General features: G+C 45.0%; 1 protein-coding gene across 6 annotated transcripts in view; it reads left to right on the forward strand.

Annotated features, from left to right (window-relative positions):
- LOC139275958 (uromodulin-like 1) overlaps positions 1-12,471 on the forward strand; it is a 425,626-nt gene that overhangs the window by 369,100 nt on the left and 44,055 nt on the right. For 5 of the 6 annotated variants that reach the window (XM_070893210.1, XM_070893209.1, XM_070893214.1 and 2 more), the window contains 3 exons: positions 705-839; positions 6,691-6,951; positions 8,022-8,141. In XM_070893210.1, coding sequence (XP_070749311.1) covers positions 705-839; positions 6,691-6,951; positions 8,022-8,141 — 516 coding nt within the window. The remainder of the gene's footprint in view (positions 1-704; positions 840-6,690; positions 6,952-8,021; positions 8,142-12,471) is intronic. The other variant, XM_070893213.1, reaches the window with a different exon arrangement.

Consider the following 12,471-nt stretch of genomic DNA (forward strand, 5'->3'; position numbering starts at 1 on the left):
GTCACTTGAAGATATAATTTGGGAAGAACCGTAGAATCTTACAGCACAGAAAGAGGCAGTTCATCTGTTCGTGCCCCTGCCAGCTTTTTTGAAAGAGCTGGCCAATTCATCCCACACCCATGCTCGTTCCCTGTAGCCCTGCACATTATTCCTTTTCAAGTATTATATCCAATTACAAAAGAGATATTGTACAGAATCAGGGAACTGCAGATATGATAAATAAAATGGAATCAGTCTTCTCAAGTGAGAACTGTGTTTCATTCAAGATCCTGTGTTTGGGGAACACTTACTTTCCAGGTCCAGTATGATGAGGGATGATGACTTCTTGGGTCAGATCTCTGGATCCACTCCTTGGCAGACCCAGATGAGTGGAAGTGAGCCCCTCAACTAAATGCGTTCATTAAAATTTCCTCTGGTATTTTTGGAAGAATTGTAGTTATGGGTTTATGACTTTTCTAGATATAACCAACGGGGAAACGTCTTCACAAACGATGTTGCTATGGTGCAGTCACCAGAGCATTTCCAGTATTTGAGAGGCCTCTTAAGGTGCGTGCACACATTGTACGCATCCGGAGAGACCGTAATATACGGCCCAAAATTTCTTAGTTTCTTATATCACTGGCCAGAGGGTTTTGATATCAGGCTTCCTTTTAGACTGTCAATGTAACCTGTAATAAATTTGCCTATTTGTTTATTTTTGACAGAAACCATCATGACTGCTCTCAGTTATACATCCAACCCAAGACAGTCAAGTACTGGGGTTGTCTCCACAATGACCATCTACCCCAACACTTCTGGATTCCCAATAGGCTTTGCATATACAGAAATGCCTCCATGCTGTATGTGATAACTCAATATTTTGTCAGTATTTCAATATTTTGCTTTGTAGTTCCAGATAATTTATTGAGTGTTGACTGGGAGGATTAATGAGGTGAAGCAGAGTTTAACAATGGAATGCTGTCCAGCATATTGCCATGTGTGTTCTCAGCATTCCAGTTCACCAAGGAGTTGCTTTGGAAAATATTGGGACTCGTGTAATCCATAGTTCAAATAATTTCAATCAGTTTTGAAGAGAGTTAGGGCTAGACCTTTGATCCAGTAAGAAGCTAAAATCAGGTGGCAAGGTCAGGGACCATGTACTCCTTAAACTACTTCAATGCTGAAGAATGAACTGTTGGAGAATATGGGTGAGGGGAATTCATCCCGGGCAGCAGTGCAGTATGGGTGATAGCGAATATGCAGCTTATTTTACACTCGGCCTGATTTTCTTGTCTAAATATAAAGCAGACGGGCTGTCGATTGGTTATCGCCCGTTCTGTGTCCGTACCGCTCAAGATGAACGTTACCCCCTGTTTCTAGACAAATGGTAATAGTTTTCAAACATCACCAGTTATGCTATTAAGTAAAAAGAAAAAAATACTTATTTCTATAGCGCCTTTCATGACTTCACGGCGTCCCCAAGAGTTTTGTGACGTGTAGTCGCTGTTGTAATGTAGGAATGCGGCAGTCAATTTGCACGCAGCAAGCTCCCTCAAACAGGAATGTGATAATGACCAGATAATCGTTTTTTTTGTTGATTGAGGGATAAATATTGGCCCAGGACACTGGCGAGAATTCCCATGCTCTTCTTGGAAATAGTGCCATTGAACTTTTTTTGTCCAGGTGAGAGAGCAGACAGGGCCTCGGTTTGACCTTTGACAGTGGCAGCACTCCCTCAACAACTGCACTGGAGTGTCAGCCCAGATTTATGTGCTCGAGTCTCTGGAGTGGGACATGAACTCACAACCTTCTGACTCAGAGGCAAGAGTGCTACCCACTGAGCCATGGCTGACATGGCCTCTTCTGTTTATGAGAATATAAAGTAATTTTTCTTCATTGGGAAATAAATAGAACCAGGTTGCACATTTGAAAAACACCACCAAGAAGTATTGGGTTCCGCAATAGTGGCGCATCCCGCTGATAGCGCACCGGGCTGCCACGCCTCCGCCGATGACATCATCGCCTACGCGGTGACCCCTTTTCTCCCCAAACCGACCCCTTTCCGTCCTGTGGTGGAAATTGGCCATCGCCCCGCGATGTCAGCGCCAGCTTTGTGGGTCACGAACCGGGCCGATCTCAGCTTGGGGGGTGCAAGTTAAAGGGGAAGTGCACTGCGTCATGCGCCTCCATTTCATTTCTTCGGCCAACTCACTGGTCAACCTGTTCTGCTCTGCTGTCACACGGTCCAGGCCGCCATCGTGCAGCCTGGCATTCCGTCTCGATGCCGGCCTGCGGCCACAGCACCACGTAGCCCTGGAGGCTCAGTGGAGCCCTTGAAATGACCGTGCAGAGTTCAGACGGAAGGGGAGGGGCATTGAATCGCGTCAGTACTGCCGAACCCGCCCGAGTAGCGCCCATGAACCTGCCCCTAAGGGAATGGAGTGCACGACATTACACTCCAATTCCGGTGAGGGGCGCTAACTGCAATTTTGCGTACGGGTGAGACTTCCGCGCCGGGCACACGGAGTCCCACCTCCCCTCAGTTACCGCCCCCAAACGGGGCATAACCCAATTTCGCCCACACTGATTCAACAAAGGAAGATATTTCTAGTAGATGGGCCACCAAGAATACTTCATAGCCCTAGAGTTGCTTATTTATCTATACATTAAACCATATGATGTTCACATCCTGCCCATGTTCCTGTGACAATGAGAGTTGTTGCACACCCGGCGCTGCTCTCCCCGGCGGTGCTTAGAAGCAAAACCCGACCGGAGAATTGTGACCGGACACAAAAAACCTCACCACCCCATTTCTCGCCGCGGAGGGTCAAAACCCGGAGCGCAAAGGACCCGAAAATCTAGCCTAGAGGTGGTAAGTTCAAGGGCCAACTACTGATAATGAGGATGTATGGAGGAGAGGGGAAGCAGGGGGCTCTGGAGGTAACCACAACACCAATCCAGTGTCCAGAAAATGTTGGAGCTGCAAACGGGCCAGGTGAGAAGGGGGTGACCTGCTGCCCCCAAAATCGGCAAAATATACACCTGAAACTGGGAAAAAAAACCTTAAAATCAGGTGAAAAAACAAAGTAGGGGGTGGAACCTATCACAGCACCATCTGGTGGCTGTGGGCTTGCAATTACAGAGTTATTGGCAAATAGTGACAGATCTTTCCATTATATAAGTTAACATAAACTGCCTGACTCAAAACTCCTCAAGTCTCTGGCGTGGGACATGAACCCACAACCTTCTAACTCAGAGGTAAGAGTGCTACCCACTGAGCCACGCTGACACTTAAGATGTGGCCACTTCTCGCACCCGACCCATACGCCCCGAATCGCACCCCGTGATGACCGCCAGGGAAAACAGAGCAGTCCGGCCCTGCTGACGGCAGTGAGGTAGATAAACTGCAAAAAAGGTAAGTTCCAGTGTTTATTCTTTTATATTTTTGTAGCGATTTGTGTTGTGCTGGTGTGGGCAATGTTTTTGGAATGTTTTTGGAATGTTTTTGTGATTTTTTTCTTCTTTTTTTCCCCCTCCCAAGGTCTCTCTTGGAGCACTCCCGGCCCCGCACTTTAGTTGGCAAGGTTCCCATTTTTGTGCCGCGAAAGTCGTACAACGCCTCCCTTTGCACTACGCCCCGGCGCTGGGCCCAGATGGCAAACATTTCTCCACTCAGCGCAAACCTTACCCGGGCGGTACTTTCCTGCCCCGTCTCCGTTTTCGCCCCGAAAACGGCAAACCCGAAAATCCAGCCCAAAGTCTCACCCAGGTCATGATCCTGACCTTGTGACGCAACCTCAGGATCTCCATCCTTGTCCCCGACATCTGACCCTGAGCCCCTATACTTACTCCGAATTCCCCTTTGGAACTCTCCTCTGAGTGATCTGACTTTGCGCAGATTAAATCAGCACTGAACTCATTCACCAGGTGCTCCTTAAATGCCGCAGCAAAATAAAAGCTTTTTGTTAACCTCAGTCATCTTCAACAGGCTTCTTGTTTCTTAACTTACATTTCACATGGGATGCTGTAGTGCAATGAAATCAGCCACAGGGCACAACACACTTGAAGCAATTATACTTGACATATAAATGTTTCTGTCTCCGTGTTTAACTTTAATCAGATAGACTCTTTTCTACTATCCCCAATTGCAGAATGCACTTTACAAACCTGTTCTCCCCAATTATAATGTTCCCAACAAATCACATTCTGCAAGAAAAATGTAGCACATAACAGAAAAATCACGAACCTACCGACAAACGCATCTACAGCTGCAGAGTCGAATAGTCAACTCTTTTAATCAGAAGAAAATAGACCAATGCTGCAAGAAAAGAAAGGTTGGAGTTAAATAGCACCTTTCATGACCTCAGGACGTCCTGTAAAACACTTTGCAGCCAATGAAATACTTTTGAAGTGTTGCAATGACACTGTCTACATTGACAGTAAAAGGGAAGTAGAGGGTGGGCATTGTGCCTACTACAATTATAGTGAGACTGACCCAATATGGAACCATCTCTTGGTAGTGTGGGGGGGTCAGGGCAACACAGGTAGTGTTATACTACACTGTTAAGGCTCATGTTAATAAGGTCACCAGCCCCAAAGGGTACAGCATTATGAAACAGCACCTTTAGAATTACAGGAAATTATTGTATTGAATCATGTCTAAACATGGTTTTATGAAAGGGAAATCATGTTTGACAAATTTGCTGGAGTTCTTTAAGGATGTAACGAGCAGGATGGATAAGGGGGAATCAGTGGATGTGGTGTATTTGGATTTCCAGAAGATATTCGATAAGGTGCCACGTAAGAGGTTACTGTACAAGATAAAAGCTCACGGGGTTGGGGGTAATATATTAGCATGGATAGATGATTGGCTAACTAACAGAAAACAGGGAGTCGGGATAAATGGGTCATTTTCCGGTTGGCAAACAGTGACTAGTGAGGTGCCGCAGGGATCGGTGCTGGGTCCTCAACTATTTACAATCTTTATGTTAATGACTTGGATGAAGGGACCGAGTGTAATGTGGCCAAGTTTGCTGATGATACAAAGATGGGTGGGAAAGCAAATTGTGAGGAGGACACAAAAAATCTTCAACGGGATATAGACAGGCTAAGTGATTGGGCAAAAATTTGGCAGATGGAGTATAATGTGGGAAAATGTGAGATTATTCACTTTGATAGAAATAATAGAAAAGCAAATTGTAATTTAAATGGAGAAACATTGCAAAGTGCTGCAGTACAGAGGGACCTGGGGGTCCTTGTGCATGAAACACAAAAAGTAATCAGGAAGGCAAATGGAATGTTGGCCTTTATTGCAAGGGGGATAGAGTATAAAAGCAGAGAAGTCCTGCTACAACTATACAGTGTATTGGTGAGGCCACACCTGGAGTACTGCGTACAGTTTTGGTTTCCGTATTTAAGGAAGGGTATACTTGCATTGGAGAAGGTTCTGTTCGGAGAAGGTTCACTAGGTTGACTCCGGAGATGAGGGGGTTGGCTTATGAGAATAGGTTGAGTAGGTTGGGCCTATACACATTGGAGTTCAGAAGAATGAGAGATGATCTTATTGAAACTTATAAGATAATGAGGGGGTTCCACAAGGTGGATGCAGAGAGGATATTTCCACTCATAGGGGAAACTAAAACTAGGGGACATAGGGCTAGAACCTCCATTTTTTTGCACGCTTAACGCCCACTTAACATCCAATTTACCGCTGAAATGACGTATAGCGCCCATATATCACCCATTTTGGCACAAAATGGAAACTGATGGGCATTTTTAGAAAACCTATCGCTGAGTGTTACTTTCCCCATGTCATGATGATCCTTAACCTCCAGAATCGTGGGAATGGAGCGTTGCCATGCCGTTGCTAAGGACGGCCACACTTTACGGTAGAAGGTCAAAAAAATGTAACGCTACCGCCCATTTGATAGCGCACGCAGTAACGCCCATTGTCAAAAATGGAAATTAGAAGTTTTGAGAATAGGCGAGAAGCCGGTGATCTGAAAACCCTTTTTTTACGCCCATGCCGGAAATAACGCCCATTTTTGGGCGATAAGCACAAAAATGGAGGTTCAAGCCGATAGTAGAAAAAGGAGCCGCCCATTTAAAACTGAGATGAGGAGAAATGTATTCTCTCAGAGGTTTGTAAATCTGTGGAATTCTCTGCCCCAGAGAGCTGTGGAGGCTGGGTCATTGATTATATTTAAGGTGGAGGTAGACAGATTTTTGAGCGATAAGGGAGTCAAAGGTTATGGGGAGCGGGCAGGGAAGTGGAGCTGAGTCCATGATCAGATCAGCCATGATCTTATTGAATGGCGGAGCAGGCTCGAGGGGCCAAATGGCCTACTCCTGCTCCTATTTCTTATGTTCTTATTAACACTGACTAGCTTGCTTTCATTACAGCGACCAAATCAGAAAACGTTTCTGTATAAAATAATCGATTACGAATTGCCAGTGTAGTTTTATATCATGGTCTCCATTGCAAAATTCACCACTCAAAGCATCATGTGTCTGTTTGGGCGGCCATGTAATTAGCGCTGAGCTCGCAACTCAAGTTACTATCATCAGATTTTATTCTGGAAAGACAAATTGTTGTCATACTTTACAATACTCGTGTCATTATTACTTGTTAAAGTTATCCTCCCAAAGCATTTGTCTCCTGACATGGATACCATGCGCTTTCCTCTAATGATTGACCATTTATCTTTTCAGCAACTCCATCTCCCATTATCAACTTGACAGTTTACAATATCACTGCCAAGAGCTTTCACATCACGTGGACAACAGATAACTATGAAGAGCAGATATTTATTGTCCAATTGTTAAAGAATGACAGCGTTGTGAAAGAAACAGAAACCCTGGAGCTGTCATTCACCATGTCGGGATTGGAGCCTGGGACTGAGTACACTGTCAGCGTCATCTCCAGATCCTGTGAACAAGAGAGCATTGCCACAGAGCTGAACTTAAAAACAGGTAACTGTTGTGAGTGAGCATGAGCTCGCCCTAACATGCTACTAAATTGGCAATCTCACCCACAAGCCCTCCGAGTGGTTGACATGGGTAATGGAAAAGGTTTAGCTCGGAGTGTTTTTTCTGTATTTGGAGTTGAGGCATTTTGTTGGGGCAGATTAGAGAGAATGAATATGCTCTGATTGATCTTGAGCGCTTGGTGCTAACGTTGGGTGACCAAAAACAACTATTTGTATTAATATAGCTCCTTTAAAGTAGTAAAACATCCCAAGTCGCTTCCCAGGAGGGTTATAAGATTTAAAAAAATAAATTTGACACCAAGTCAGATAAGGAGAAATTAGAACAGATGACCAAAAGCTTGGTCAAAGAGGTAGGTTTTAAGGAGCATCATGAAGGAGGAAAGAGAGGTAGAGAGGTGGAGAGGTTTAGGCAGGGAGTTCCAGAGCTTGGGGCCCAGGCAGCTGAAGGTACGGCCACCGATGGTTGAGTGATTATAATCAGGGATGCTCAAGAGGGCAGACCAACACAAGAAAGCATTACTTTCCCCCAGACCTGACAGTCCCCATCTTGATGATCAAAAGAATATGTAAGAACCAAAAGGAATGAGTTGTCTTGCAAGATGTTCTTGCACGATGAATTAATGGGGAGAGAGAAACTATCAGCTTTAGCGGGAGCATGAGGCGGTGGCAGTCGATTGGCTGCCTGTTATACACCCCACCCAATTTTCCATGAAGTCAATGGAAAGGAAATCGGGCAGGGTGTATAATGGGCAACCTACTCGCTAGCGCCCATTGTACGTTCCTGCTGAAGTTGAAAGTTCCACCCAATTCCGTTAATGCCGTAACAGAGTACAACTTGCAGTTGTGGATATTGTCATTAAAAAAAAAGCTTGCGGTATTCGCACCAAGTTCCCCTCTTTGCTATTTTAATGGGTTACTGTCGATATTAAATCATTATAGGGAGGAATTTGATGTAAGCACATTAAGCATTGATATGGGAGCATAGCTCACAGTTATTTCTACCCTACCCTCCTCTGCCTTGTAACTTATAGTAAAACTCTTCTTTCCCCCCAGCAGAAACCACAAGCACCAGGGCAAAGCGGTCTGCTGTGAGTTTTGTCTCTTCAATGACCATCTACCTGAATGGACCTGGATTCCCAGCTAGTTTTCCATACTCGGATGTGCCTCCGTGCTGTATGTGATACTCATTGTGTCTTTTAAACATTCAGTCTCAGTGACGTTGTACTGTTAGATTCTCTGCTGAGCGTGCAGTTGTTATGAAGGCATTTGCAGACTGTTACATTGTTGGGACTTTCACGTCAAACAGGAATATGATCTCTCGCAGGTTGGGGAGAGTATGTGAAAACTGGACGCCATACAGAGAAAAGCAAAGAATTAATTTTGGGCTAAATGATAACAACTTAGTCATTTACGATCACATAGGTAAGAGTGGAATCAAAGCAAGGGCAGTCCACTCATCTAGAAAATGGAGTAGAGGCATTGGAGAAGGAGGGTGTGGCCAACTGTATCAAAAGCTGCAGAGAGATTGATGAGTGTGAGGAGGGAATATGCACCATTGTTACTGTAATATATTTGCTTCATGGGTTCTTTGCTTAAGAATTCATAGCAACACATTGCAATTGAGAACTAGTTGGTTTATTAGCAAAGGTTTAACAATCACACTACACATTACAGTTTATCCACTAGACTCATAACCACTTGCCTCATCGTTGATCCCCTGAACCCAACTGGCTGGGGTTTTATTGAGTCTGGTGAACATTATGTGACTGGCTAAGCCACTCCCAATGCAACAGCTCTACAAATCTATGGGAATACTCACTGGTGCAAACATTACAGTTACAATCACAGAGCATGCTCATTGTGACTGATTATGGCCATTTCAGTGCGGGGGTGAAACGTGATTGGAGAGATTCAAACAGGGAGTTGCGAGAAGGATGGGCACAGATTAGGGAGGCAACAGCAAGTTCAAGGACTTTATGGAGGATAGGGAGTTTGGAGTTGGGGTGGTGGTTTGCAAGGTTAGAGTAGTTGAGGGGGATGAAAGGGACAGAACCTGAGGAGAGGAAGCTATTTAGAATGTCAGCTGGGATGGTGTCTAGAAAGGGAAGTGAGGTGCTCAGCAGTTTAGTGGGAATAGGATCAAGGGAGCAGGAGGTGGGTTTCATAGAGGAGATGAGCTTGCACAGACAGGGCATGAGAGGAGATGGGAGAAAAACTAGAGGAAAAACACAAGACCAAGGCTTGGGCAATGGGGATCTGGGGGAAAGCAGGCAAGCAGATGGGGAAGCAGCAGAGACAGCTGAAGGATGGTCTCAATCTTAGTGATAAAGAACTCAGTAAACTCCTTGGACTGGTTTTGGAAGTGAGGGTGGAAGGGGCAGGGGAGAGGGATATAAGGAGATATTTGTTGGTGGAAAAAAGAAGCTGGGGATTATCTTTGTTCTCTAAGATGATCCTGCAGCAGTGGCCAGTTTTGGCAGAAGAGAATGAGGCTCTGTGCCTTGAGAAGCTAAAAGAAAGGTCATTGAATTTGCATCTCTGCAAAAATGCAGTCGGTCTGCATTTTGCAGTGATTATTCTGGCTCTCCCATTACCATCAGAACATATCATTCACAATGTGTCATTACAGACACAATAGTGAGGGAATTTCTAATGGTGAGGGATCTCTCCCCTCCCACCCACCCCTTCCTCCCCTCCTCACCTCCCCCACTAATGCCACAACTTTCCAATATGTAGCGGTTGAGAACTCGGAAAATATACCCAAGCATCTGGTTATGTGGAGAAGCGAGGGTTGTTTCCCTTAGAGCAGAGAATGTTAAGAGGAGATTTGATAGAGATGTTCAAAATCATGAACGATATTGCAAGAGTACATAAGGAGAAGCTGTTTCCAGAGGGAACAGAGGGCACAGATTTAAGGTGATCGGCAAAATATCAAGAAGAGACACGAGGAAAACATTTTTACACAGTGAGTTGTGATCTGGAACGCACGGCCTGAAAGGGTAGTGGAAGCAGATTCAATTGTGACATTCAAAATAGAATTAGATAAATACTTGACAGGAAACAAATACAGGTCTATAAGGAAAGAGCGTGGGAGTGGAACTAATTGGGACAGTTCTACCAAAGAGCCAGCACAGGCAAGGTGGGCCAAATGGCCTCCTTTGGCGCTGTATCATTCTGTTTCAGGTCGAGTTTTACATGAGTTTTAGCCCAACACACATGGCTGTATTTTCTGTATTCAGAGGACCAATAGTTAAGTCCCACGTAAGTCTTAGCTGTTGGTAGCACTGTCAGAAGGTTGTGGGTTCAAATCCCACTCCACAGACATGAGCACAAATCGTAGGCAGTATTGAGGGTGCGTTGCACTGTCGGAGGTGACATCTTATGGATCTAACGTTAAACCGAGGCCCCGTCTGCCCTCAGCCTATCAAACAACATCACTACAACTGATGGGGAGCGGGCAGAGAAGTGGAGCTGAGTCCATGATCAGATCAGCCATGATATTAAAAGGCGGAGCAGGCCCGTGGGGCCAAATGGCATACTCCTATTTCTTATGTTCTTAAGTTTTGCAGATGTTTTCCCAATGAATGTAACAATGTACGGTCACGTGGCCTGAAATATACACGGGCAAGTGAATCCCGTCCGCTCCGAGGGAAATAGGGCAGACGTCACAATGTTTAAAATAACTGCCTAGATGTTAAGCAATGTGACCTGCCACTCAAGCTCAGTCAGAGGAACATGGTCCGCATGTTATTCTCTCTTCAAAATTACCTCTCGCATGGCTTGAAATAACTTAGAGAGAAGTTCTGACTCCTCGATATGGTGCAGTTAGGAGTGGCAAGTGTATGGAATGCTGGGCAGGCAATAATTTAAAAGGACGGAAGATTAGTCACTGTGGGCTTATGATTTCCAGACCAGCTCCAACAGTTAGTGCTGTTCCTCACTGCCAGCACTCAGTCAGGGCAAGAGTCTCTGGACTTGTTTTTCTGTCTGTGTTATTTCTGTACACGCTCATACCAAAACCTGAAACAGAATGCTACAGCGCAGAGGGAGGCAATTTAGCCTATCGTGCCTGTGTCTTTGGTACAGCTATGGGTTAACACCTGCGTCAGTGTACAACACATGCATTAAGCCTCCATTTGGCAACTGTGCTGGTTGGAATATATTCCCCGTATCATAGAAACATAGAAAATAGGAGCAGTAGTAGGCCATTTGGCTCTTCGAGTCTGCACCGCCATTCAATATAATCATGGTTGATCCTCTATCTCAACACCATATTCCTGCTTTTTCCCCATACCCCTTGATACCTTTTGTTTCTAGAAATCGATCTATCTCCCTCTTAAATATATTCAGTGACTTGGCCTCCACAGCCTTCTGTGGTAGAGAATTCCTCAGGTTCACCTCCCTCATCTTGGTCCTAAATTTCCTACCCTGTATCCTGAGAGTGTGACCCCTTGTTCTAGACTTCCCAGCCAGGGGAAACATCTTCCCCCACATCCAGTCTATCCAACTCAGTCAGAATTTTATACGTTTCAATGAGATCCCCTCTCATTCTTCGAAACTCTAGTGAATACAGGCCTAGTCGATCCAATCTCTCCTCATACAACAGTCCTGCCATCCCAGGAATCAGTCTGGTGAACCTTCGCTGCACTCCCTCTATGGCAAGTATATCCTTCCTTAGGTAAGGAGACCAAAACTGCACACAATACTCCAGGTGCAGTCTCACCAAGGCCCTGTATAACTGTAGTAAGCAATCCTTGCTCCTGTTCTCAAATCCTCTTGCAATGAAGGCCAACATACCATTTGCCTTCCTAACTGCTTGCTGCACCTGTATGTTTGCTTTCAATAATTGGTGTACAAGGACACCCAGGTCCCTCTGTACATCGACACTTCCCAAGGTGTATACGTAAACCATACATGGTTTACTGGAAGGAACAGGATTGTCTCTTCCTGTTCCATGCTGAAGACCCTTGTATCTTCCTCTTCTCACATCCGACAAGGCAAAAAAACAAAACAGAAGGAACTGAATAACTGAATAGATGTAAAGGAGAGTGGCCTTGAGAAGAATTATTTGGAAAGAAGGCCTATAAAAGCTAGACGGGGAATGTGAGAATACAGTCCACACGATTGGTTCCTGGGAGATTTCAAGACGATGGAGAGTGGGCTCTGTGAATGGTGGACCAAGAAGACAGAGGATGTACAAAGGAGTCAGAGGTCCAGAGAGCACCAAATGAAATAGAAAGAAAAGTACAAATTTGCATTTATATAGCGCCTTTCATGACCACTGGATGTCCCAAAGTGCTTTACAACCAGAGAAGTACTTTTTTTAAGAAGTGCACTCACTGTTGTAATGTAGGAAATGCTATTATAATATAAATATAAAGCTGGTATTGGGGGTAATGTACTGACGTGGATAGAGAACTGGTTGGCAGACAGGAAGCAGAGAGTCGGGATAAACGGGTCCTTTTCAGAATGGCAGGCAGTGACTAGTGGGGTGCCACAGGGC

The sequence above is a fragment of the Pristiophorus japonicus genome, chromosome 11, assembly GCF_044704955.1.
Source record: "Pristiophorus japonicus isolate sPriJap1 chromosome 11, sPriJap1.hap1, whole genome shotgun sequence".
Taxonomy (NCBI): Eukaryota; Metazoa; Chordata; class Chondrichthyes; family Pristiophoridae; genus Pristiophorus; species Pristiophorus japonicus.